Below are 27,828 nucleotides of genomic sequence, written 5' to 3' on the forward strand. Positions count from 1 at the left end.
CCGCCCCGCCCCCCCCGAGCGCAGGCGCACGCGCAGCCCCCCGCCCCCCCCGGAGCGCAGGCGCACGCGCAGCCCTCGCCCCGCCCCCCCCCCGGAGCGCAGGCGCAGGCGCAGCCCCCGCCCCGCCCCCCCGGAGCGCAGGCGCACGCGCAGCCCCCGCCCCCCCCGAGCGCAGGCGCACGCGCAGCCCTCGCCCCGCCCCCCCAGCGCAGGCGCACGCGCAGCCCTCGCCCCGCCCCCCCCAGCGCAGGGCGGGGCCGGGCCGCAGCGCCGGGGCGGAGCCGCGCAGAGGCCTGGTCCGGGCCCGGGCGCGTCGCCGGCGCCGCCAGCCTCCTGCGGCCCCTCGGGGGCGGCGCCTGCGGGCCGTGACCCGGGCCGCGCGGCACTGCCCGCCGCCAGCCTGCGGCCCGGCCGGGCTCCCGTCCGCGCGGACCCGGCCTCCCCCTGACGTGGCCGCGGCCCGGCCTCGGAGCGCCCGCCGGAGCCGGGAGGCAGGCCGGGCCGCCGCGCCCCGCGCCCCGCCCCGCGGCCCGCCCCGGCCCCGCCGCGCCCGGCCCGGCCCCCGCGTCGTCGGCGGCCGCCTTGTTGCGTGGCCGCGGGGCCCTGGGCCGGGCCGGGCGCGGGGGCCCCCTCCGCCGCCCTCCCCGCCGCCCCGGCCGCCGCGCGCCCCGGAGCCGCGCCCCGAGGCCGGGCCCCGCCCGCCCATGGCCCGCCGCCGCGGCGCCTCGCCGGCCCATGGAGCCGTGACCGAGCCGGCCTCGGCCTAGTGCCCGCGGCCCGGCCGCCGCCGCCATGGAGGCCCCGAGCGGGGCCGAGGCGCCGCCCGTGACCCTCGTCATCAAGACGCCCAACCAGCGCTACGGGGACCAGACGGTGCGCTGCCCGGCGCGCTGGAGCGTGGGCCGCCTCAAGGCGCACCTGGCCCAGGCCTACCCGGGCCAGCCGGTGAGCGGCGGGGCGGGCCGGGGCGGGGCGGGCCGGGGCCCCGGGGCCCCGGGGGCCGGGCCGGGGCCGGGAGAGCGCCCCCCGAGGCTGCGCCCCCGGCTTCTGCGCTTGGACTTGCCCCTTTTCTGCGCGCCTGACCTCTGACCTCACAGTTGCCCCCCAAAGCTGCTGCCCCTGAGTCAGCGCCCCGCCCCCCGCGGCCGGCCCTGCCTCCCCGCCCCGCTCCAGCCCCGTCCCGCCTCCCCCGTGGAGGCCGGTGCCCGGGCCTCCCTCCGGGGCCCTTCCAGACCCGGCCTGGCAGAGGGGGACGCTCAGGTGCGGATCTCGGCCCCCCACCCTCCCGGCGGGAGGAGGGGGCCTTGAACTTGCTCAGTGTGGGGCTGGGAGGCGAGTCCTGTAACCCGGAGGTGGCCCCGGTCTCCTGCCAGGAGCTGTGCCCTCCGGGGCTGCACGGGCAGGTTGGGGGACCCGAGGGCCTTCTGGGGAGCTTGGCCGTTTCTGGTTTGGACGGTGGATGGAATTCTGAGGGCCTTGCCGACACCGAGGGGTCACTCCGCCACTCCTGGGTGACCCGTGTGGGGTTTTCTGGAGTGTTTGGTCATTTCCTTCTCCAGCTGGCTTTACAGAGGAGAATACTGAGGCAAACCATTTAGGTGACTTGGCCAGGTCACAGTCCCAGAGGGCAGACTTGAACTCAGGTCTTCCTGACCCCAGGCCTGCTAACTGCCCACTGAATGACTGAACTAGCTGTGGAACACCTTGGGAGGATTTGGGGACTCTGCTGCTCCCTATATTTTGGACCCCCCCCAGCCTGAGCTCTTCCTGAGTTTTATTTTAGAGATCTCCCAGCAGCTTCCCTCCTGTGGCACCCTACATATTGCTGTCTGTCCCGAGCATTCGTGACTGGAACACACAGATGTGGCTTTCTTCTATTTGCCCTTCCGGTTTCAGCAGGGATCTCATCCCTTTTGGGCTCACACCCAGCTTGTGGTGACCCGTTCTTCCTCTTCCAATCATCTCGAGTTCAGTTCCCCCAGCATTTCCTGAACCCTCCAGTAAGGAATGTGGGAGCACAAAGACCCAAGTGAAGTAGCCTTGGCTCTGGAGGAGCTTCAGATCTGCCAGAAGCCCGAGAGAGCGCCATATCTGTAGACGAGGCTGTGCCCTTGGGTGCCACTCAGTTATTGCAGGGTGGGGGATCTGGATCTCCAGAAGATCATGACCTTGAACTGGGACTGAAGAAAGGGAGGAATGGGCAGAGGTGGAGGTGAGAAGGGAGGAGGTGCTAAGGTCAAGGCAGCAGGAGGGAACAGGAAGGTAGCCAGGTTGGATGAAACAGCTCTTTGTGAGTGGAATTCTGACTGGACCATTCTGGAAAGCCAGGGGATCCAGACAACGGGAGACCTTTGTCAAAAAGCCAGACCCCAAAGGCAACAAGGAGCCACCAGAGCCTCTTGAGCAGAGGAGCGGCATGGCCAGACCCATGGAACGTTGGTCTGGCCTCCGTGTGCAGGCTGCACAGAGGAGAATGTAGAAACTCTGGCAGAGCTCCAGGCTACTGGGGACGAGGGTTTGAAGGCGGCTAAGGGGCTCTGAATGGGGAGAAGGGGAAGGATGTCAGAGAGGTGGAGGAGGTAGGCTTGGCTATTGAGGGGAGGAATCTCAGATGTTTTGGGATTTGTGAACAAGGAGAGATGGCAATGCCCTCAATAAGAATAACATTGCTTGAGGAAGCAAAGTAAGAATTCCAGTTTGGAAATATGAATTTGAGATGTCCAGTAGGCCTATGGAAGGAGGGGCAGGAATGAGGCCAGGCTTGGAGAAGTGGAGGAAAAATTGGTGTTGAATCAAAAAGACCTTTTCTGTTGGAGCCAAGTCCTAACTCGGACAAAGGAGATAGAAAGTGTAGTGAGAGAATGGGCCAGATTGAGCTGGGACAAAGAACAGAAGGGAGAGCTGATGAGACAGAAGAATAGAAGACAGTGCTCATTGACCCCTCAGAGAGGGACACTGACACCCAGATAGCAGGGCAAGATCAGGGCCAGCTTAGTGGGGAGACTGGAGTAAGCCCCCCAGAACGTGACTGAGCTTGGGCTGGGGGATAGCCTGGGTCAAGGGAAAGTGGGTTTTATCTTTAAAAGGATAGTGGAGACATGGGGCATGTTTGTAGGGAGGCTGGAAGGCACCAATAGACAAGGGAAGACAAGATGGCAAGGAAAGGGGCAGGGGAAGACAGGAGAGAATGAGATCGAGGGTCTAAATAGAGGGTAATGAGCATCTGAATAACACTTTAAGATTCACAAAATACTTAAAAATAGCTTCCTGACCTCCCCATTGAACAGATGAGGAAACTGAGGCAGGCCAAGTGGCTTGCCTCACTCAGGAGTCAGGGTCACTCCTTGAGGAAGTATCTGAGGTGGAGTTCACCATGGCGAGAAGGGTCGCCTCTCTTCCTCAGAGATGGGAGCCCATTAAAGAAGGGGGTCCAGGGTCGGGGCTTGGGTACCCTCTGGAGGCACGCCCTGCAGATCTCCAGGGGATCGCTCACAGCAGCCTTGGGACCTGCTTGCTCTCATTTCCTGCCTGTCTGCCTACACACTAGGCTCCCAGGTAATGGGCGGGTATCCCCTCCCTGCTCCTCAGCTGGCTCCTGTGTGTCCTGTGTCTCCGCTGGACAGGAAGCCCCCTGAGGGCAGGGGCCATCTTTCTGATTTGTATTCCCAGTGCTTAGCCCAGGCCCGGTTCCTAGGAGGTGCTCAGTAACTTTTGTCTGGCTGTGACTAAACTACGGAGCAGTGGAAGGACAGCAGAGGTTGCTGAGGGATGGTGGCAAGGGGACGTTGGGGAGTGGAAGGGAGGTGCAAACCCTGAGCCTCTCCTCCTGACTTAAGCTGAGTATCTTGAGCTTTCAGAAGAGATCCAGGAGGAAGGGGCAGAATTTGCTAATGGGTGGTGAGTTGGAGTCTCCAGAGGGAGGGGATGATAGGGCGGACCCAAGTGTGCATAGGAATGATAAGAGAAGGTTGTTTCAGCGTGCCAGGGTAGCATGGGTCCAAGGAATCTAGTTGGCAAACCCCAGATGAAGGGTGGCATTCTGAGCAGGTTGCCATCTTGGGATGAGTCCACCATTGAATTTGAGACGATAGAGTCGAGAGTCCTCCTGCTTGCTGCCCGCTTCTGGAGGACATAGGCAAAGCCGTGGCCCCCACCAGCTGAAGGAGCTGGAAGGATGTGCCAGCTGTCACCGCTTGGGAAGTTTTCCCATTCCAAGAGTAGGTTGGAAGTTGTGAAGGGACAAATTGGGGCTGTGCCAGCGGGCTGCAGAGTTCCTCCCTCAACGGGGGGTGGGGTTCAGAGGAAGAAAACAGCCCTTCCGAATCTGGTGCACAATTTATAAAAATTATTTCTTATGAGTCTCTTTCCCTTAATCCTAATTCCTCCTACCAAAATGACTGATGTGTAAATATATTTAGCAGAATATGTAAAATACTAACTTGGTGGGAAATTTTGTAACGGGGAGATATGCATGGACTAAAGGGTGAAAATAAATGCATAAATGTAAAAAAGCAGAGGGTGAGAGGGGCCCAGAGGCCTCCTCACTAGAGGAGGACCTTCCCAACCAAGATAAATTAGTAGCAGCAAACTGAAATGGGAACCAAATTTGGGCATTTTAAGACTCAGAAAAAAAAATCTAAATCAATGGAATTTTAAAAGATGAAATAGGAACTTTCCCTCCCTAGTGCTTGTGATTCAGCATTGCAATGAGAAATGTCATTCTTATCTCCAGGAGAGAGGGTGGTTGTCTGCCTGTGGTTCATCTGAGATCTCTCTTGAGCCTCTGCACATCTGGGAAGCCAGATAATCTCTGACCAACTAGGGAACAACCTGCTAATCTTATGTGCTCTGCCTGCTCAGCCCTGGGCCTCACTCCACCAGCCCTGGGCCAACCAAAGCAGGTCTCTAGTTCCTAACCCCAAAGGGGTCTGTTTGCCTCTGGCTCATGCCTTCCCCCTTGAGTTTTACTTTGAGAAAATAGCAGCATTTTATAAAATCAAGGTTTGACCTGGCTTGTGTTTCCTCAGGTCTGACCATTGAATATTACGGGACAGCCTTTACTTCCAAATCACATAAAAATGCTTAAGCCTGAAGGAATTTCTAGGAACCCAGTATAGGATGGAAAACCCTCCGAGCATCTTGCCTGGGGAAGTGAAGACGCTTTGGAGAGGGAACCTTCATCCTGGACCTCCAGGGGCCAGAGCCTGGACCTTCCTGAGCTGGCCCTGGGGACATGGGCAATCTCCTTACACATACTCTTCTGTTCTGGGCTTCTGGCTTTCAGTATACTGTTCCTCCAACTCAAGGATTGGGAGCTCTGACGGGTCTATGAATCGTCTCCTTCCCCTCCTCTCGCCTCCTCCCACAGTCCCTTCTGCTGTGGGGTGTAGATCTGCTGGCTCTCCAAGACAGGGTCTGCTTGCAGGCCATTGCCTCATCTGGGTCTGGGTATTCCCAGGCCTAGGGCACAGTAGACATTTGTTGAGACTTTTCCCCTTCCTCTCTTTTGTAGAAGAGGACAACAACAGCCTCTTTAAGTTCTGATGTGTGTGGTGAGGAGGTCCAGGAACTCCCATGAAGAAATCCCTTCCCCAGCTGCAGACCAGCTATTTGTAATTAAAAGTCGTGTTGCCTGGACCAGTCACCAGGCCATGCCAGTGTCAGGGGCAGAACCTGAACCCAGACCCTCCCGACCCTGACCGACGCTCTCTCCCAATCCCCTCTGCTTTTTGTTGCTTTCAAGGTTAGACTGGCCCAGTCCGGATCCGGTGTTAGAAGGAACCTCCAGTGCAGGCTTGACTCTAGGTTACCTCAGTGTCTTGTGTGTGAGGGTCTCTAGGGCTTGTTTTTAGGAACCGTCACCTAGCCTCATTTGGCGAAGTGGACAACTTTTTTTGAGTCCTTATCCGTGTTGTCAAACCCTCCTAGCTGTTGGTCACCTTCTGAGCATCTCTCTTTATGGCTTCCTTCCAGTGGATGGCCCAGGGCAAGCAGAGATCCATCACCAGAAAACTCCAGAAGCCCTTCCTGAAGCTCTCCAGATTATCCACAAAATGATAGCAGGAGAGATTTTATTCAAAGCTTAGTGAATCTCATGATTCTTTGTCTGCAGCATCTGACATAACCTGTTCTACTCATAAACCTTTCTGCTGCTGAAATTCCCATTTTATTATGTTAATTTTTTAATGTTTGAAGGAGAGAACTGAGATGAGTAAGCAAATAGAAGTGAACCTCTGGAACATTAATATGTTTACAATTGGTTTTGGTACTATTACCTCTGAAATGTCATTACCATTTGCTCCTTGGTGATTTTTTCCAGCTCATTTCAAATTTATTTATTTTTTTTGCAAGGCATTTGGGGTTAAGAGACTTGCCCAAGGCCACACAGCTAGGTAATTATTAAGTGTCTGAGGCTCTATTCACTGCACCACCTAGCCACCCTTCATTTCAAATTTATATACCCCCTTTTGTCAAGAATGTATGAGGGGGCGGCTGGGGTCAGGAGGACCTGAGTTCAAATGTGGCCTCAGACACTTAATTATTAAGTGTCTGTGTGGCCTTGGCCAAGCCACTTAACCCCATTTGCCTTGCAAAAACCTAAAAAAAAAAAAAGAATGTATGAGACCTTAGTCTCATGGCTGAGAGAGAGTGTTGGTGAAAGGTAGACTGTGGCAATGCCATTTCCAATATCTTATTGGCGTCATTAACTGATGATCAAATGAAAACTATCAAAGTTGTGCTTCGGGCATCACAGAGATTTGCTTTCTGATATTAATGAAGAAAAGAACCTGGGCATGTCCACCGAGGGATTTGACAAGGGGGCACTGCTTCAGGTGCCTTCACATTTTCGCATTTAGGTTAGAGCATTCTTTTGATAATGATGGTCGGAATTCAGTATTTCAGCTGGCACGTGTGGGACTGAAATCATCTGCGGCTCAGATCCATTTGTCCAGGCAACTTGGTGGCCTCAAATCCAGCCTCAGATGTGGTAGATGGGTGACCCTGTACAAATGGGGATCATAATAGTACCCCCCCTCACCTGGTACCAGGAGGCCCTATGGAAATGCTGGCTCCTTTTGTCGTTGTTCTGATTGTCCTTAGTGACTGTTAGACTTGAAATGGCAAAAGAATGAAATTGGATAAGCAGGCCCCTCACACCGTGGCCTTGGATACTGTCTCTTTCCCTGTCCCCCATCTCAATATTTTACCCTGATCTGGGGCACTTCCTGCCCTGGTGGGCATGTGGGGGGGAGGGGGCAGGCTTAGGCCCACATCTGCCAATTTTCTAATACTGCCAGAGCAAGGAAATTTTTGTTGCTCGTGAACCTAGGAATGTGATTGCCAGCTGTCTAGTTAGAAAAGGCTGAACTCTTCTCTTTTTCCCCTCTCACAGGCTCCAAAGGATCAAAGACTGGTGTACTCGGGCAGACTGCTTCCTGACCATCTGCAGCTGAAAGATATTCTCAGAAAAGTGAGTATGACCTTCTACCTCAGTTTGATCAAAGGGCCTTGATCTAAATGGGAATATTCAATTTCTAACTTGTAGTTCCTCATTTTTGAAGAACCTGCAGTTTCTCCTTTAGAATAATGTGATAGGGAAAAAGAGCCTCCTTAAAGACAGAAGAAGGAGCCCCTCCCCGATCAGGTCTGCCTTTGACAATTGTAAAATGGGATGTGTGTGTGTGTGTGTGTGTGTGTGTGTTTGAGAGGGTAAGAAAGGATCCTCTTTTCCCTAGAGTGGTCCTTCTGACTGGCATGAGGCTGTGGGCATGATTTTTCTACTGGGAGCATATTTGCATTTTCCTGTCCAAACTACCTCATCTGATTTCGCCATGACCACTGAAAGATGCTGAGGCTGCTTGTGAGGCTGAAGCGAGGCAGAACTTGAAGTCAGAGCTCATTAGTCATTACCTCAATCAGACCACGGAGGAACCCTGTGTTCCTCTGTGCTTTGAGGGAATACTTTGTCCTATATGTAACTCTAGATTTGAGACTCCTAAGTATTTTTGGTTTGGAGGGCCTCTGTGTGACCCCTGGGATCTTTGATCTAAAAGCATCCTTCCCAGTGGAAGGCCAGTGACCTTGTCCCCATCCATTCCTGTATCCCAGGACGAGGGCCCAGTCAGGAGCTCCCGTGGCTGCTCACAGCCTGTGGTAGGGATTCTGAGGAAGGAGTCCAGCCTCTCAGCTGTCTGCTGCTTCCACGTGCACCAGAGACAGGCTCCAGGGCCAGCATGCTTCCCTGCCCCTGGTTTGGGACAGGCTTGGATTCCCGAAAATGACTGTCCCCGGAGAGGCTTGGGCCTTGGCAAGACCTCCTGTCCTTGTGGTGGTCAGATGCCCTGCCCTCTTCCTGCCATTCTTTGTGACTTTTGGCAGTCACTGTTTCTCCACTGCCTCTTTTCCTTCCCATTTTTCCTCCCATTTGCTTTTCTCTCCTTTGTTTTTGTGGTTTCTCTTGTTTTATTGCTTCCTCTGTTAGTCTGAGTAGCTATACTGGTAGTGTCTGTGGAGTTAGACATTAGAGGGTTGGCAGGGCCTTGGAACCCCCTCCCTCCTTACCCCAGTTATTGAGGAGGAAGATGAGGTCCACTCAGTCAGGCCTGTGATGTGACTGACCCCCAACCTCAGACTCCAAGGGTAGTGAGTATTTTTTCCCACCTCACCCAGATTCTTCTGCCATCCAGACTGATCGTTTTGTAGATTTTTTTTCCCCTGTCCAAGTGAGGGGAATATGGGGGACTTGGAATAAATAAAGCCCTGTGTTCAAGTCATAGTTTTATACCAATCCTCATGGCTTTCTTGTTAAGGTTCATGGCAGCCTGTCTCTAGTGACCTCCTAACAAATAAAGTTCAGGCAAGTTCATTTCAGACTGAAATCATTTGAACCACTTTCCTTGTTGCAGTGTCCATGTATAGCTTGTGTAATGGAATGGGCCCATCCTCCAGAGTGACAGTCGGGACATCAGCTTTGATGTGGGGGGCCTGGGAGGTTTCTAGTGGTGGGTCTTGTGGTGGACTGGTGAAGCCCCGGGCCTGTTGTGGGGGCCTCCAGGTTCAGAGGGGCTGGGCCTGAGAAGGCAGTGAGCACAGCTTGACTCCCCCCACTGCTCTTTGGATGACAGGCTTCTGAGGATTGCTTGGTGATCTCCACTTTTATTTCATTTTAGCAAGATGAATATCACATGGTCCATCTAGTCTGTGCTTCTCGATCTCCTCCCGGTACTCCACAGCCCAGCAGCCGGAGAGGCAGTGAGGAAGCATTGACCTCCATCAGCAGTTATGTGAGTGTTTGAGCTGCCGGGGGGCAGGGGACATGGCGGTGGGCAACCCTTCCCAGCACAGCCACTCCTGCAGGAAGCCTTCCCCTCCCTGGTTGGGCAGGCGTGTTCATCCCCCTGAAATTCCTTTGTATTTACTGCCTGCTTGTCTCTGGACTTTCTCTTTTCCTTCAGGAGAGCAATAGCACCTTGAGGACAGGGCCCTCCCTGATCCAGGGATCCCCCACAGTGGTGGGGGAGGGGGGCTGACTGATGTGGACGCCACAAGGTGAAAGAGCAGAGAAGTGATGCTTTTGAAGTGTCCTCATTGGAATGGGAGAATGTGCCTGTTTCATGACAGGTTTTGAATTTGAGGCACTTATTTATTAATATTTCATTTATATGCTGATTGGGGGGACTTTGTAATGGTCACCTGCCTTGTCCTCAGAAGGGCACTGTGTTGGCCTGATGTTGGGTGGCCTTGGCCCTGATGCCTTGGGCTGCTGAGCTTTGCCAGGAAGCAACACGATGTGTCCTCATTGGGACATGGGCTGTAGTGGTTCCAGTCTCTGGTTTTGTGATACCAATGGGGTTTCAGATCAGCTCAGAATGTGGAATGAAATTCCTAAACTAAAATCGATTTTAATTTGCTTTTATTAAAACCAAATTTACACATGGACATTTTTGGAGTGGGATTGGGGTCACAAAATCTGGCAGAACAGAAGTAGGACATTGATTGTTCCCTCAGAGCTTCTCTCTTGGGACCCTGGGCCGCTGTTTGCCTTAGTCCCAGAGGCAGTCCTCCTGTACCTCTGAACAGGCCAACCTCTTTCAATGAAGTTCCATCTCCTTGGCTCCTCCAGAACATGGAGGGGCTTTAAAGGGGCTGACCTGGAGTGAATTCCGTGCCTAGGTCCCAATAGCTTGAGGCAGCCTCTGTGCAGAGCTCTCCAGGGAGAGACTCCTTATGGTGGCTTCGCTTGCCTGGCACTCATTCCTTCCCTCATCAGGTCCACCACTCTCCACTGCCAGGATCAGTCTGCCCTCCGGGGCAGGTCTGCCTTGCCCTGGCTTCTTCCTGAAGGATGAGGACGAGGGGTTCCTTGAACGCATTGGCTAACTCATTTGGGGCCCACTCTGTGTGGCTGGCATCTTCTCCTGAGTTCTTAGCTTTGCCTCAGGGTCTTCCCAGGCGTTCTCTGTCTTTTTTTTCTTGGCCAGACTTCCTTCTGTCCCTTGAATACCTTTAGGGCTTTGCTGATTCTCCTAACCCTGGGAAGAGACTTGTCCATCTCAGCTTTTTGTAAGCCAGGCCCTTGGATTGCTGTCCTCAAGAGCCAGGAGGATGCAGCTGGGGGGCTGGGGGTGGCCTGGATTCCTGGCTTGATAATGTCCAACCAGTCCCTTCACCCCAGGGCTTTAGCTCCTGCTCTGAAAAGTGTAATTGTTGAATTAGGTCATCTCTTGAGCACCCCAGAGTTCTGTTGAGCCCCTGCAGTCCCCCTGGCAACTGGCCTGAAGGGAGGAGGCCGTGCCTGGAGAAACCAGAGCTTGGTGAGCCAGCAGCTGATGAGATTGCCGGAGAGGCTGCAGTCCCCCACCCTTTCCCCTGCATCTTGTTTTCTCTTTTTGGTTGGTGACTCTCTTCATTCACGAAGCAGGTTGCCTTCCTTCCCTTCCCCTGCCCTGAAACCCTGGTCCTGACCCAGGAGGAGTGTATTCCAAGAGCCGGCAGTCTCATGGACCATCTGATCTAGGAAACTGAGGCCTGAGGATGGGAAGTGACTTGTCCAGGATCACGCAGGTAGTTAGGATCCAAGGGTTTCTGCTGTGCTTGGCTGCCTTAAGCTTCCCTTCTCTCTGGTCCTGGTGCTGGGCTGCCCCCTGACACTGGACTGGGACGATCAGGACGGGCATGCTCGTGGGGACTCTGCCTCCTGCTGCTCCCCAAGGAAAGTCTTCCTAGACTCTGAGGAGTCATGGAGTTCTCCTGATAACCTTTTTTTTTTTTTTGTTTTTGTTTTTGCAAGGCAATGGGTTTAAATGACTTGCCCAAGGTCACACAACTTATTAAGTGTCTGAGCCAGATTTGAACTCAGGTTCTCCTGATTCCAAGGCTGGTGCTCTGCCCACTGCACCACCTAGCTGTCCCCTCTTGATGCCCTTCGATACGATTTCTGTCCGTATTTTTCCTAGCTTAGAATGGCTTTCTGTTGGTGACGTGAGTGCTGAAAACTGGTCAAAGACCAGCTCCTTCCATTTCCCTGCAATGGAGGTGCCCCCTAAGCAGCTCTGATGGGTGTGGTTCTCATCCAAGAGCTTTCTTCCACAGACTGAGGAACTGTCCTATTTGGGCACCTCGTCCTCCTCCTCTCTGAACAGCAGGCTTCATCGTGACTAGAAAAGGCTGAGACTGGGCCTTCAAAGAGACAGAGCTGCCCATCACCCCCTAGGCTCCCAGCGCACAGGACATCTGGACATTGAGAGAACAGGGAAGCAGGGGGACGTGATGGTATCCAAGACCTAACTTTGCCATGGTCCCAGGCATGCCCTCCGTTTTCAGTAGATGCCCATCCATCGGGCAGTGGCCGAGTGTACATCATGACCTTTCCCTGTGCTTTAATGATAAGACTTAGAGGAACTGAGGCACAATGGAGTCGGCAGCAGTTGGCAGGGAGGGCCTTATTCCCTGGAGAAACACTCCCCATAGGGAAGTGCCATAGATGTCCTGCCCAGGGGCTCTGCTCACCCCCCACCATCATCCTGTGCCACCACAGTTTGTCCTGCCTTATGTTGTTCGCTCAGTGGGCAAAATGAAAAGTGGCTGGCACAGTTATCAGCTCTTCAGTTATCCCTGAGGCTAGTTAGGCAGACAGCCACTTGTGCCAGGAGCTGTGCCAAACCCCTGCCCCTGCCCAGTTTGACCCCATTTTCCTGCCTGGGCCCAGGCCCAGGGACAGACCTTACTGAACTGATTACAGATTGTTCTGAGGGAGACCCTCACATGGGAGGTGAGTTACATGCATGTGCGCACACACACGTCCCATTCTAGGGGAGGCAGGGACAGCTCGCACCTGCCGTGGCTATCTGCTATTCTGCTTCTGCTCACTTGCCTCTGCCTCAGTTCATCCCAGTCTTCCCGGGTTTCTCTGAAACAACCCCCTTCCTCATCTAGCCTTTCATCTAGCGTGCTGATGGACCCCTGGTATTGGGAATCTACAGATGTAACCCTTCGCATTGCTGGGAAACAAACTGACTTGAAAACATTCAATTGTCTTTTAAGAGTTCAGATGATTCGGGAACATCCACACCATCTTCAAGTCAGGAGTCTCTGACTCCCACAGCCAGTTCTAGCTCTGAAGGCCTGAGGTACCGGAACCCTCCCCAAGCACCAGCCAACCCTGCGCAAAGCCTTCAGGTCCCATACGTGATGCAAGGGTGAGTAATTGGGGAGCTGCTCGTGGACAAGCTGGCCAGGCTTGGGGTGGTGGGGGAGGGTACACTCTTGAGGTTTGGTCTGAGTGTCTTGGGGGCCTCCCATTGCTCACTTTTGACAGATGAGGTTGCCAGAGTTGGGCTGGAGTCAGTTCATCCTGAGCTCAAATCAGACCTTAGATCCTGGGCAAGTTGTCACCCTGATGAGGGCAAAGTGAGATGATGCTTGTAAAGCACTTTGAAACCTCCTGTGGGCTGTCTGGTCGGGCCCTTCAGCTTCAGAGGGCACAGAGCTCGAGAGGCCGTGCCCCAGGTCCCCGAGCTTGTGACTCTCTGCCATTCTGCTTCTGCTCACTTCCCTCTGCATCATTCATCCACATGGCCCAAGGCTCTTCCGTCACGTTCATATACTTTCTTGTGTTCCGCCACTCCCAAATTTACAGGCATCCTCATAGTTTCCAGTTCTTTGCTGAAACAAATAGAAGCTCAAAATCGTTTTGTATGGAACAGGATTTCCCTCTGTTTGCTATCTAGTGGCAGGATTTTGAGTTCCCAGGGTTTGTACAATCAATGACGTTTTGGGCAGCTTGCTCTCTGGAACGTAGGAGCCACTTCCCAGCTCCACCAGCTCCGTCTCGGTGGGCCTGTTTTCCCACAGCCCCCTCCAGCATTTGTCATTTTCTTTGGGTCCTCTTAGCCAGTTTGAGGGATATGCGGTAGTAGTACCTTGAGAGTTGCTTTAATTTGCATTTCTGTAATTATTGGTGATTTGAGGCTTTTTTTTAATGTCGCTTAGAGAGTTTGGAAGCTATCTCTTTTGACCATTTTTTGGAGGAATCTTGGCTGCGCCTGGTTGACCTGCTACTAAAACATCCGCCTCTGTTTCCTGGGGCCTGTGTCTCCTACCTGGGCACAGAAGGAACCCAGGAAGCATTGTAAGGGTGCTGCTACCAGAAATGGAACGTGTTAGGGCCCTAGCTGAGGCTTTGCTTGCCTCTCTCCACTGAGGCAGAAGCCGATCTGGGAAGGAAATAGCTTTGAAAAAGTCATCCAAGAACATAATTTGTCCTCATTCTGGAAAGCAGCCCCTGAGGAGGAGGGAAACAAGCCAGCCATCCCTGCCAAGACAAGAAAGAGAGAGAGGAGGTGGGTAGAATATGGCAGGGGGAGGCAGGGGCCCTCCATCACCTCAACTCCTACATCTCCTTGACTTGCTATAGAGAAGGTCCAGAAATGGGACCTCTAAAGCCTTGGAAATCCTAGAGTCTTCTGAGCACTGCTTCCAGCCTGTACCCTGTACCCATTGTCTGGGGGGTTGGGGGTGGGGGTGGAGAAACCATCCTGGAGAAGGGGCCAACCCTCACTAACATCTGCTCCAGGGAAGGGCACCATACCCCTAATCACTGGACCTCTTACCTGCCTAGCCCTACTAGCCATCATTCTCCAAGATACCATCTGGAATCACAACTCCTGAAGACCTAGAAAAAAAACTTTCTGAACCAAAGTCAAATGGCTGAGCATCTGAAATGGACACCTAGCCTCTGCTTTACTGCTCCCTGCTGAGCACCAGGGGCTTTTTCACTTTCTTTTATTTTCAGTTCCATCCTTACAAAGGTAGTTTTCAATGTTCATTCTTTTGCAAATTTAGGCGTGCTTTTCTAGCCCTCTCCTTTCCCTCCGCCCTCCCCATGGCAGTGAATAATCTGGGATAAGTTGTATGTATACAATTGTGTTTAGCATGTTTTCATATTAGTCATATCGTGAAAGAGAAATTAGAACTAAGGCGGGGGGGGTACCATGAGAGACAACATGAAAGAAGTTTTTAAAAGTCACTGTAGTCTGCCTGTCTCTGCATTCAGACTCCACAGGGTTTTTTCTGAGGTTTTGGCAGCATTTTCCATCAGTAGGCCCAGCGGAGCAGGGGCTCTGGAGAAGGCAACCAACCTGCACTACACTTGTGTCCTGAAGGCTTAGCACAGTGCTTTCTTCCATGGCTTGAATGGTTCCTGAAGGCTTTTTGACACCAGAATCTCATCTGGGCCTCACAACCACAATAGGAAGCAACTATGTGTTGTTTATGTTCCTTAAAGGGTATTCGATCAACACAATCCCTGAGAAACACATTGAGACTTGAATGGTTTCCTCATGGCTGATACTTGGTTGAAACACTGCTGCCGTCAATGTAATATGATGGGGAACCACAAGGGCCTAGTACCTGAGGCCTTGGGGTGGGGGTGGGGCAGATGGCTTGGGTCTGCAGTCATGGTGAGGCTTGAAACCAGCACTGGCCCACAAGGTCATCCCAACCCTTTGGCACTGCCTTCAACTTCCATGTTTTTATTGCTGTCTTTGTGGGGGATTTTAAAGCACCAAAATTTCCCCCAGTATCTCTCCCCTTGTGTTGCCAGAGAGTCATCCCTATAGTAAAGGAAAAAGAGAAAATAAAGGGTAATACTGAAGAGTAAAAGTCTGAAAATGTGCAACTTGCCCCTCCCTTGGGCCCTTACCTCACTGCAAATGGGTGAAGAAGGCTTTGCTCTCATGTCCCTTTTTTGGAGCCTCAGTATTTTGGTGACGTTGGCTGGCAGTGGTTTGTGGTGGGCCTTCCTGTTTCCATTCACTGTAGTCTTTATGTAGATTGTTTCCTCAGCTCTGCATCAGACCACCGACATCTTTGTTGGCTTTTTTGTAGAACTCCTTAGGTTTTGTTTTTTAGGTTTTTGCAAGGCAAATGGGGTTAAGTGGCTTGCCCAAGGCCACACAGCTAGGAAATTATTAAGTGTCTGAGACCGGATTTGAACCCAGGTCCTCCTGACTCCAGGGCTGGTGCTTTATCCACTGCACCACCTAGCCGCCCCTCTTTAGTTTTTGTTACCCTATTTATTTGCATTTACATGCATAGTTTTCAACATTCATCCTTTGGCGTGCTCCTGAGTTTCACATGATTCTGCCTCCCTCTCCTCCTTCCCCCTTCCCCTGGCAGTGAGCAGTCTGATATAGGTGGGATGTGTACAGTCATGTCAAATATGGTTTCATGTTAGACAAGGCACTGTCATTTCTGACAGCATCGTCCCATCCCCCACCATTCATAGCCTGCCGTTTGTTTAACCATCACCCAGTCAGGAACATTTCTGAGCCTTTCCTGCTGGTCCTCCTTCATTCTAGTGCCTTTGTTCTGATGTGTATCACATATTGCTGTATGGCTTGGAGTCTTCTCCATTGGACTGAGCTTCTGGAGAACAGGAACTGGAGTGGTTTTTGTTGTTGCTATTGTTGGCCTCTCTTTGTGTCCCTAGCACCTAAGCATTGGCCCTCGTTTGGTTGACAGAGCTGCCCATGTGGACATGTTAGTCTCTTTAGTTGTATTATTCTAGATTTCTTTGCAGAGTCATTTTTTTTCTTTTTTTAGGTTTTTTTACAAGGCAAATGGGGTTAAGTGGTTTTCCCAAGGCCACACAGCTAAGGTTATTATTAAGTGTCTGAGACCGGATTTGAGCCCAGCACCTAAAAAAACCAAACAGTGAAGACACCAACACCAGAAGGGGAGACTGTTAGGAATGGAGGCCAAAGAGGCCTTCTCAGGGGCGGCTAGATGGCGAAGTGGATAAAGCACCGGCCTGGAGTCAGGAGTACCTGAGTTCGAATCCAGCCTCAGACACTTAATAATTACCTAGCTGTGTGGCCTTGGACAAGCCACTTAACCCCGTTTGCCTTACAAAAAAAAAAACCCTAAAAACAAAGAGGCCTCCTCAGGCCAAGAGAGCACAGTATATGTCTGCAGTAATGGCAATGGCAAAAGAGCAAGGACAGGCACCACTTCAAGGACCAAAATGAGCAGGAAAAGCAGCTCCTTAAAGAGGGCATCTCCCTATGCCTTCCAGCAGATGGGGGTCGACTTTATTGGGTTTGGTGAATGTATTGGCAGGTTTGGCCATGTACAGACAAAAGATGTCAATGTGGCTTTACTTCTTAAAAAAAGACAACTGAAGGGGCAGCTAGGTTGCACAGTGGATAGACCACCGGCCCTGGAGTCAGGAGGATCTGAGTTCAAATCCAGTCTTGCACGATTAATACTTACCTAGCTGTGTGGCCTTGGGCAAGCCACTTAACCCCATTTGCCTTGCAAAAACCTAAAAAAAAATTATGCATACTGTGCAGTTTTGAGTGCCTGAGATTGTTCCCAGGGTCTCTATCCTCCCCTTTTGTGGAGGTGGGGGGCTGTGGAGAGGGAATTTTAGCACAGATAACTTCATGTCTTCTTAAGTCTTTGTTAGCATATTGAGTAGGGTGATGGGAGAGCAGGGAAGATGTAGGAACAAAGGGCCCTACTAGCATCCAGGTGACAAGCATTCTAGATTTAGAGTAGCATTCTACTTATTTTTGAGAAAGATTGGAAGAGAAAAGCCATCTTCCTGCCTTGATGGACTACAATGACAGTGATGGACATTAATCCTCAAGCTTCATAACTCTATTTTTAAGAAACTGGATTACTGAACTCAAATGATGGTGGTGACTCAGACACAGACACAGCTGCTTTTTGGGCTGCGTTGTGTCAGTGTAGCTCAAATGTTATGGGGCTCACTCACTATATTTGGAGATATTGAGGAAAATGATTTGAGAACACTTTTTAAGATAATAGCATCTCTGTGCTCAAAAACTGAGATTATTTTCTCTCTTCTTTATTTTAGAAACGTTGGGAATCAGGTTCCTGGGCAAGCTCTTGCAGCTGGATTCCCCTTCTACCCTGCTTTCAGCCCCCTGCAGATGCTCTGGTGGCAGCAGATGTATGCTCGGCAGTATTACATGCAGTAGTAAGTTCTTGTCACTTAATCAATGTTCCTTGTCTTTGCCTGATTTGCTTTGAGCTCTGTGCAAAAATGTAGTTAGACATTCTGATTATCTTGCCCAGTCAGAAGCTCAATGTCAGTCCTCTCGATTATAATCAGCGGGCTCTGGCCCGATACTTTGAGTTGGGTTTTGTGACTTGAGTAACCCCAAGTGTAATAAGCCCTTGGCTGATCCTTACTTTAAAGCAGAAGTGGGGAACCTTTTTTCTGTCAGGGGCCATTTGGATATTTATAATATCATTTGTGGGCTCTCTTTGGTCAGACATTTAATTCACTCCTAAAAAGCCACTTAGATGTTTTGGATTTCAAGTCCTTCCTGTGTTTGCCTTGGCAGTGCCAGACCAGTACAGCCCATGGACTGGAGATTCCCTAGCCTTGCTCTCAAGTATGAGGTCCGAGATTGACCTCTCCTAGTTACTGTATCCAAGGAATGTGTGAAGAAATGGGAGGTTGTAAGCCTAGGACAATCAAGAAACTCTCCCAAACATGTGTAAACTGATGGAAGAAAGTGTGGGAAAGAGTTCCATGGATAAATGCCCTAGACTTAAGGAAAGGTAGCTCAAGGAACCCAAACCCCTTTGTTGTTGTTTCAGTCTTGTCTGACTCTCCATGACCCCAATTCTAGACTTTTCTTGGCAAAGGTACTGGAATGATTTGCCATTTCCTTCTTCAACTCATTTTACAGATGAGGAAACTGAGTCAAACAGGGTTACATGACTTGCCCAGGGTTACACAGCTAGTGAGTGTCTTGAGGCTAGATTTGAGCTTATGAAGATTCCAAGTCTAGTGCTCTATCCACTGCCACCTGGCTACCCTGAAGGAACCCCTAGGACCTGGGATAGGTTAGCCTTCAGTTATCTCTAGAAGATTGTTTGTGGCCTGGACTAGGCCCTTCTGGCCACACTGGGGGATGGTTAAGGAGAGGCTGTGTATGTCTTCCCACCCTCCCTCGCCCTTGTTTCAGTAGGAGGTAAGTGTCTTGAGGGCTGGGACACTTGGGGGTTTTTTGTGTGTTTGTCCCTGGTGACCTGCACTTTTTTTGGTTTGTCCAATGATTTGATTGATGTTTGGGAGCTTAGTGAGAGGATCTCCCTCTAGCAGTGCCTTTCACCCCATGGTCTATTGCCTGGGGCCTGACAGGTTAAGTAATTTGCCAGATTTGACTGATGGGATGAAGCTGAGACCAGATCTGCCCAAACCCAGACCTGGCTTTCCCTCTGGGTTGTCCCAGCTTCCTCTTATGTATAACGTAGATGCTTAATAAATGCTTTCTTGAATTGGATTGGGTGGGGAGGGGGGTATTTGTAGTTTTTGGTTTTTAACTTTTAGAAAGGAATAGTTACTTAAGAGGTATCATGAACAAACATCCAAGACCACCTAGTGTGGCATAATTCCCCCCCCCCTTCTGTTCCCCAAAGCCTCAGTTCTGTCGAATTTCAGGTCCAGTTCCTTCTCTCTCCCTTTGGGACCAGAGAGTCCACTTTGAGCATGGGCCTGTCCTGAGGTCTGGTGGAAACACCTGGCCCAGGGCATCATGGCTCAGACTCTGGGCTGAGTTCCTCACCTCTCCACCTAGAACTGAGGATTAATGAAACAGAACCAAACCCCATGGCCTGGGCCTTGGAACCACAAGGCCTAAAGAGAATGGAAAGGTCTTTTCTGTCCACTGTGAGCTCACTGCAAAGAGGGAGCTGGTGCCTTCTTGAGGTAGAATTAAGAAGTGCCCATGATGCAGAGGCCAACCCAGAATGCCTCCTTCCAGAAGTAGGTCTGTGGTGCCTCCATCTTAAATGATCTGCACATGGGCTAAAGTTTGTTACGTCTTTATGCCCCACTAGAAAAATGCTGTGTTGAACATGACCCTTGGCCTAATAAGCAGTGTTCTTTAACTTTTCCAAGACCACACGGTACCGGATCTCAAAGCAGTCATCCTAGTATGGTTACAGACAGAAATCAGTTACTCCCAAATATAGAGTTATGCATATTCCACAAACAGAAATATCACAAAGTTTACCAAAGATTTTTGCTGGCTTAGTACTCAACAGGTGTCTGATTTGGAGCTCAAATGGCCCTTCTCAACCCCAAATGCAAAGCAAAGGCAGAGAAAGTTGGCTTCCTCTCTTGGACAACAACTGGTCTTCTTAGAGCCTTCCAGATCACATGATGCTCTTCCTGTAGGGATGTAGGACTTGGGACTAACTGGGCCCACTGGCATCCCCTCTCTCAGAGGGGTTCTAAGGTGAAGAATCCTTCCTGATTACTTCCATGTATAAGGCCATCCAACTGGGGTTTGGGCAATATCATCAAGTCTATAAGGAAAACACATTGGGGGGAAAAAAATCCCAAGCAGAGAATCCAAGATTCCCTCTTAATATGAAGGGCAAAATTTTATTATAGCTATAGCTGGTATGATCAATCTGCGCCCCAATGCCAGACAAGCAAACCAGCTGCATTTTTAACCCTTCCCCAGGTTCTTTGGGACTCTTGTTTCAGTCTCCTGCCATTTGATTTCTTCATTGTTAAGGGTTCTGGGTACTTAAGTTTCATTTAACTTCTTAGAGTCGAATTAGCTTTTATAATAGAATGTTTACTTCAAAAGTTAAACAGGAACAAATATGCAACATCTCTAACAAGGTAGAAAGGAAGATAACCAGCCCTACTCATTTATACTACCTTGGTCTCCGAGGGCCAAGAAGGGAGGCCTGGGAGTAGATTGATAGTTCAGTTCTCATATAGCTTCAGTTTGATCCCATATAGTCTTAGGTTTCAAGTCCATAGCTTCCTCCTGGGCTTGCATCCAAAGACCCTGACTTTCCCACTGGACTGATTGCCCTCTCCTTCCTAGAATCTTAAACTCTAAGGTCCCCATGGGCTCAAGCGCTTGGGCTGCTGGATGGTTAGCAGAAGAAATTCTTTTGAGGGCACACATTTTATTGCTTTTAATAAGTAGAGAGGTTATGAGATCATAGGATTGATAGCTAGAATCATCTGGGCCAGTCCCCTGTTGACCAACTTCTCAAACATGAACTGCTTTCCTTTCTTGGCCTACCACCTTGATTTTCCTAACAAAGGGCTTTCATTCTGGTATCCATGGTGGCTGTTGAGTCTCCTATTCCCTGATAGGCAAGTATTTTCCAAGGTTATATCCTTGCCATTTGTCCTCTCTACACACTCTCAAAGGGAGATGGAAGAGTGTCTATCAAGAGCTCATTGAGGAGGGGAGGGTACAAACAGAAAAGGAAAAATCATCCCTGCTTTCATGGTGCTCTTGTCAGTGCTGCCCTCCTTTCGTGACCCATTTCCTTCTCCCTGGCGCCCCCTGTAACTGCTTCGCTGCCAAATCCTGTAATTCCTGTCTACATCATGTCTGGCCCTTGCCACCCTCTTCCTGAATTCCCACTTTCCCCACCACCAGGATCTGGGAAGTGGGGTTTGGACCCTGCTCTGGCTGAATCATAGGCTGACTCTCCACCGCAGCAGGGATGTCAAACCCAATTAAAAATGGGTGCCACTAGGCCTTACATAAAGATTGCAGCCACAATGGAGTCATTTTCTTTTTTTTCTTTTATTAAAGATTTTATTTGAGTTTTACAGTTTCCCACCCCCAATCTTATTCCCCCCCCCCCACGGAAAGCAATCTGTCAGTCTTTACTTTGTTTCCATGTTGTATACATTGATCCAAATTGAGTGTGATGAGAGAGAGAAATCATATCCTTAAGGCAGAAACAAAGTCTAAGAGATAGCAAGATCAGACAATAAGATAGCAGTTTTTTGCTAAATTAAAGGGAATAGTCCTTGAACTTTGTTCAAATTCCACGGCTCTTTATCTGGATACAGATGGTATTCTCGCAATGGAGTCGTTTTCAGTCCTGTCTCACACTTGGTGACCCCATCGGGATTTTCTTGGCAGATACTGAAGCAGTTTGCCCTTTCCTTCTCCACCTCATTTTACAGAGGAGGAAACTGAGGACAACAGGAGTGAAGTGACTTGCCCAGGGTCACGCAGCTAGTAAGTGTCTAAGGCTATTTGAACTCAGGTCTTCCTGTCACCATCCACTGCCCGGTACATGTTTATAGACTTCTGTTTGTTTTGTTAAGTGTTTCCCAATTACATTTTAGTCTGGTTTGGGCCCCTCCCTAGGCCACAGATTGGTCAGCTCATTGAATTGCTTCCAAGCCTTCATCAGCTCTCTCTGAGAGAGCCCAAGGAAGTTCAGCATGATGTTTCCCTTGTCCACCTTGTGCCAGGCCAGGTTTTCTACTGGGCAGTTCTACCCTATGTCCCCATGGGTGTTTGATCCTCAGGAGAACCCTGATGGAACAGGGCAGAGAAGGGGCCACAGTCTTGAGCTCAGTGCACATACCTTCTTCCTCCTTGCATCTGAGCAGGGACCTCCTTCAGCTATGTCCCTGAGGAGCTGCCCAGCAATGGCAGAAGAAAACTGCTGCCACCTGGGCAAGGGCTCCTTATGAGGACAAGATCTGTAACTTTCAGGTGTTCCCGTTTCTTCTTTCGGGAGTCAAGTAGAACAAGTCTAGGCCATCGGAGGCAGCCATCCTTTCCCACAAGTCTTGATTGGTTTTTAAATTTACGTTCATTTATTTATGATTCCAACTATGTGCAAAGACTGTTTCAACATTCATTTTTTGTAATATTTTGAGTTTCACATCTTTCTCCCTTTTCCTTTTCTTCCCCTACCCTTGACAGTATCAAATATAACCTCATATATTCTCTCTCTATATATATAGACACATATAATATGTAAAACTATATTAAATATATTTCCATATTCATCATGTTGCGAAAGACAAGTGAGAACAAAAAGGAACCAAAAACCACGAGAGGGGAAAAAATATAAAATAAATTTAAAAATGTAAAATCTTCTGTTTTGGTCTGTATTCAGACCCCATAGTGGTTTCATTCTCTGAAGTGGATGTTTTCCATCACCAGTCTTTGATGATTTTGCTGCTGAGGAGAACAGTTGATCATCACACCATGTTGTGTGTACAGTATTCTCTTGGTTCTGCTCATCTTGCTCAGTCTCACTCAAGTCTTAAATTCCAAATTATTTGACCAGCCAGATGGAGAAATCCTTTCCTTATTTTACAACCTTCTCCAACCCCAGTACCTCAAAAGAAAGAAACTCTGAACCAGCTATAGTTAGAGAGCTAAACTGAAAAGATAAGAAGGCAGGACTACCACCCCTCCACTCACAAGGTAAAACTTTCCTCCTCCCCTCAGACCCCCAAGAACTTCACTGATAGAAACTTTCAACTCTGTCCTGACCCTTCACTCAGTGTATGGACCCACTGCAGGAAGGAAGGCTTGGGACCTAGAGCCGGCCCTAGGAATCCTTCATGGTAGCAACTCTGCTCAAACCCCCAGACTCTGTAAGAATCAAAACTATGACTATGCCCAGCTCCACAATGGAAAGGAGGCTTGGGAGGATGGATGGAACTTGGGCAGAGTTGCACAGAGATGTCAGAGCTGTCAAAACTGGAACCCTAGCTGTGACTACAGTTACTCAGAAGAGTGACCCAGTTCAGCTGCACTCCACACCACCCAGTGGGGAAAGGCTGGGACAGCCAGCAGCCTGGCCTTCCTGGCTTGTGTGTGTGTAGCAATGCAAGGTTGGGGGTTGCATGAGGGAAAGGCCCTTCAGGCCGTAAACGTTTATTAAGTGATGACTGGGTGCCAGCTACTGTGCCAGGGGTTATGGAGAATGGCAACAACATGGTCCCTGATTTGCAAGGAAGGAGTTGCCAGTCTAATAGGGGAGACAATATTCTGTCACTTTAAGTGGTTAAGAATTCAACCACTAAAGACCAAAGATGATTATCTTCAATTTTTAAAAAGTCGTCTTATGTATCACATAACTTTGCTAACTCTGATATCTTCTTTCTTCCTTAAGAATATGTTTTTTCCAACACATTCAGTTTTGATCTATGCATCTCATGGAAACAAATATGAAGACTATCAGATTGCCTTCTTTTGGGGAGAGGAGGGGGGGAAATTGTAAAATTCAAAACCTTGCAAAAAATGATTGGTAGAAACTACTGTTGTATATAATGGGAAAACAAAATATTTATGTAAAAATGTAAAAAAATTGAAAACATTAAAAAAATTCACCTGCTAATATAGCTGTGAAAGCTATGATCCACTTACTTTTCTCATCCGTTATGTGATTTTTTAATAATCAGATCATGCACCCATTTTGGATTCTTGGAGGTATGTGGAATAAACCTAGATTCTGCTAGGGGGCTTTCCACTTTTCTCAGCATTTTTTATCAAATTTAGAATTCTTTACTTAGGTAATTTGTTTTCAGATTTATCAAATTGAGTTACTGTGATCAGTTATTGTTGATTCTTCTTTGTTTAATCTTTTCTACTTTTAAACTCCTACCAAATAGTATTGATGATTTATAATTTAGTTTGTGGTCTAGCCTTCACTCTTACCCAATTTGTCATTTTGTTTCTTCAATTTTCTCATTAATATGTTTAGCTTGAGTTTGATAACCCTAAATATGTAAATTTGTTTTTGAAGCCTTGTCATTGTAATTATATGGCATGGCTCAGCTCTGAGCACTGAACATTCTTCCATTTAAGTTGTTCATTTCTTTTAAGGAGCATTTAGTCATTGTGTCTGGATGCCCTAATATCATTTATGCTTGGTAGATGGTAGATATTTTATGGGTTTTGTAAACAGATATTCTCTTAGTGACCAGATCAGTTGGCCTTTTCTCTACTCTCCTCTCTACTCTCCTCCTTGACCATCTTCTGGATGCTCTCTCCCTTCTTGGGTACTCTGTGTGACATGGCAGCTCTGATTATCCTCTGCTTTTTCTTAGTTTCTTTAATGAACTCACACATCCAACTTCCATAACTTGGATGCCCAGTTCATCTTTTATAATACATTATTACTCTGCTATGCCAGTCCTCATTGAGAATAGATCTGGTCAGGTCACTCCTCTGCTTGGGAATCCTTGAGTAATCTTAAGGATGTCACTAATTGTCTTGGATCTTGATCCTGTCTTTCAGAGCCCTCTTTCATCTGGGAGTGTGTGTCTCCTCTGCCAGGAAGTCTTTCCTTAAAACCCAATTTACTTGTCCTTTCTTCTGGGGAAACCTTCACTGATGGCCTCCCACTCACACTGTAGATTGTGGTCATCTTCCTCTTGGAAGAACACCTTTTTGCTGTTCTCTTATGTTGATAATGTAAATTTAGAACTAGGCTTCATCTCAATTGTAGAACCCCATCAGGGTCTGGCACAGTTCTCTGTGAAAATGAGAGTGACTCAATGTAGAATCTCATTGAATTTCTTGGTCTTACTGGTATTACCAGTGGAATTTTCCTGCCTGATCAGTTTGAGCTTGAGAGTGGGGGGGGGGGAGGACGACAACATTTTATTCATGTTATTATTATTACTTCTCACAATTCACATTAATTAGCATTATTATTCATAGGTTTCTTCCCTGTGAAATGTATATAGACTCCTTAGGTGAAGGAATCAAACAAATTATAACTTTTCTTTTTAATTATCTTTTTAAAATTTATTTTAGTCAAGCTGCTGTTTCAGCCCAGGCAACATCCAATACTGATCCATCCCGACCTGCTGGTGCCCAGGCTCCCAATCCGGCCAATGTCCCTGCACATGAAGCCCCGCCTGCTCCAAATGCAGGGGTCCAGGAAAACCGAGCCTTGAATCCGAACATGCAGATGAATGCACAGGGAGGCCCTGTGGTCAATGAAGAGGACTTGAATCGAGACTGGCTAGACTGGATGTACACATTTTCTAGAGCTGCTATCCTCCTTAGTATTGTGTACTTCTATTCTTCCTTCAGCCGGTTTGTCATGGTGATGGGAGCCATGCTGCTGGTCTATCTGTGAGTAGAATTCATTTCCGTGTCTGTGTGTGTGTGTGTGTGTGTGTGTGTGTGTGTGTGTGTGTGTGTGTGTTGTGAGTGAGCTCTGCCTGGGGCTTCCTTGACTGGCAGGAGCAGGCTGTCTCCTGTCCTCCAGAGTGCTTTTAGGAGATGCTCTATTCTTCTCAACTGCTGGGTGCCCAAGGCCCGGAGATTCTTGAGTGAGCTCCAGGAGAAGTTTACCTTTTGTACATGGTGTGTTCAGTAAGAAGTCTTCCAGGTAGATCTGAGTCTTTCTGGGCAAACTGACCTTTCAGTGGTTTCTGAAGTTTCACTGATATCAAGAAGATTCCTGGGCCGTTGGGCAAAACTTGTGTGCTTTCACAAAAAAACTAGTTAGTAGTTCCAAATATGAACGAATGTTAGTTTCTCCACTGGAAGAATCCCTGGGGCGGGATGTTGCCCTGATTTCTAGATAACTCCAGGAGATTGTTTGGCTTTCTTGTTTCACTTGGGAATAGACAATATTATCCACTGTTAGATAGTCCAGCCATTTTTGATTTTTAATCCTTTTTCTCCTCATTGCTTGAATAGACACCAAGCTGGATGGCTTCCCTTTAGACCAGAAGGAGGGCAGCTTCAGGCCCCCAATAACGCTGAAGTGAACCACGATGGCCAGAATGGGAATAATCCAGACCTTGAAGAAATGGTATGTTGGCCCACAAGCTCGTTAGGTGCCTTATAGTTATTTCTTTCTCCATTCTATCTTGCATTTGGAGTAACCTCAGGATAGAAGATAATTTGATTTCTTCCTCCTAATTTCATGACCTAAAGTTAGACAGCAGGTTGAGCACGTAGTGATGAAACTGGATGTACTTCGTGGATGGGTCCCTTTGAGGTCCCAGCCTTCCCCATTTGAGTCCTGAGCATAGACTCTTCTTTGCTTCGGGATGTGCAGTCACCTGGGGTCATGGTTGTAGCCTTTACTTCCCAGGGAACAGAGGTTCAGCTCACACTCTTCCATCTTCCCTCCTGGGTCACAGGGAAAACTGAGCAGGGCATAGAGTCCTTCACCAATATGGTTTCTTTTGGTTTGAAAGGAGCATCTGATGGATGATGGGCTTGACGATGAGAGTGAAGAGGATACTGGGGAGGATGCTAGTGCTGGGCCCCAGCCTGGCCTTATGGCTTCAGCCTGGTCTTTTATCACCACCTTCTTTACTTCACTCATCCCGGAAGGGCCTCCCCAGGTTGCCAATTAGACCTGACCACCTGTGCCAGCTGAGAAAAGGACTCTACTGAGAAGTGGGATTGACTGGAGGGAAGTGTTTTAAATAACAGTGCAATTTCAAAAAAATTTATAACTTTCTTTTGATCATGTTGTAAAAAGGTGGTTTTTTTTTTCAGCTTCTCATGCACATGAATATTTTCAGCACAAATGAGTTACAAAATGTGCTTTTTTAAACATCCTTTGAGGAGGAGCACAGTGTGACAATGTTGGTCTTCCATGTTTTATTCATTTCAATTATGGATATTATAGCAAGAAAAAAATTGTCGTTAGTGCATATTATTCCTTTAAAGAGCTGTTTAAAGTATAAATGTCTCCAGCAAGAAGCCATGGGCCCTTGAGCAATGCGAAATTTGTGGAAACAAGCCCATTTTCTGTGAATGACCCTAAAAGTTAAAAAAAAAGATTTTTCTATTTAGAATTTTTCCAAAGAATGCCCATGACACACAGTGTGCTAGCAGTCTCTTTTCTTCTGTCATATAGCAATAAGCCTTCCAAATGCTTGTTGAAAGTTACCATTTTTTAAACACATTTTCTGATGCCAGAATCAATTATGGAGATTTTCTTTTGTAGAATATACCCTTATTAATTGGAACTAATCCTTTTAAAAGAAATAACAAGCAGCTCTTCAAGGGAATTAACAGTGACGTTTGATTCAGTACGAATGTTTGTTATATACAGTACTTTTTATAAAATGAGATGTACTGGAAATCAATCCCTGTAATTAGTTTTTTTAATAAAAGGTCAATTCTAGTAAACTGTTTGTGGAATATTTATTTAATCGTTTTCAGTAGCTTGCTGCTATTCTTCAACCCTTATGTTATTCAGCATAATGGTCTAAGTGATGAGTGGGATAACTGATGGCTCAGATTCAGGGAGTGATGGTGAGGGGACCAATTGAATGCCGTACTGGAGAAAGCCATTTCTTCTCTATGGAGAAGCATTTTTGCCATACTCAAAAGTCCTGCTTAGTGGAGATAAGGATTTGGAGTTGAAGGTGCCATAGGTGAGTCAGTCTCCCATTCTTCGTGGTAGTGCTGGTTATAAGCTGTTCTTGTGTTGTCCTAATTTCCTCTTTTCAGGTCTTTGAGTTAACCTTTCATTCTTATGATAATCCACATTTACAATCATAAA

At 48.7% G+C, this 27,828-nt stretch overlaps 1 protein-coding gene across 1 annotated transcript; it reads left to right on the forward strand.

Moving 5' to 3' along the window:
- Positions 1–738: 738 nt before the first annotated feature.
- On the forward strand, positions 739–27,427 carry HERPUD2 (HERPUD family member 2). The gene is made up of 8 exons (XM_074199255.1): positions 739–945; positions 7,394–7,471; positions 9,171–9,284; positions 12,544–12,698; positions 17,384–17,506; positions 25,104–25,427; positions 26,001–26,115; positions 26,507–27,427. Exons 1-8 carry the CDS (start codon positions 793–795, stop codon positions 26,666–26,668), a joined length of 1,224 nt encoding a protein of 407 aa, XP_074055356.1. The 5' UTR covers positions 739–792; the 3' UTR covers positions 26,669–27,427.
- Positions 27,428–27,828: the final 401 nt, after the last annotated feature.

Source organism: Macrotis lagotis, chromosome 8 (assembly GCF_037893015.1).
Source record: "Macrotis lagotis isolate mMagLag1 chromosome 8, bilby.v1.9.chrom.fasta, whole genome shotgun sequence".
Classification (NCBI taxonomy): domain Eukaryota; kingdom Metazoa; phylum Chordata; class Mammalia; order Peramelemorphia; family Peramelidae; genus Macrotis; species Macrotis lagotis.

Coding starts and splice junctions, on each gene's coding strand:
- HERPUD2 (XM_074199255.1), top strand. CDS start 793: ATGGAGGCCCCGAGCGGGGCCGAGGCGCCGCCCGTGACCCTCGTCATC. Junction 12,699..17,383: donor GTCCCATACGTGATGCAAGG/GTGAGTAATTGG, acceptor TCTTTATTTTAG/AAACGTTGGGAATCAGGTTC. Junction 17,507..25,103: donor CGGCAGTATTACATGCAGTA/GTAAGTTCTTGT, acceptor AATTTATTTTAG/TCAAGCTGCTGTTTCAGCCC.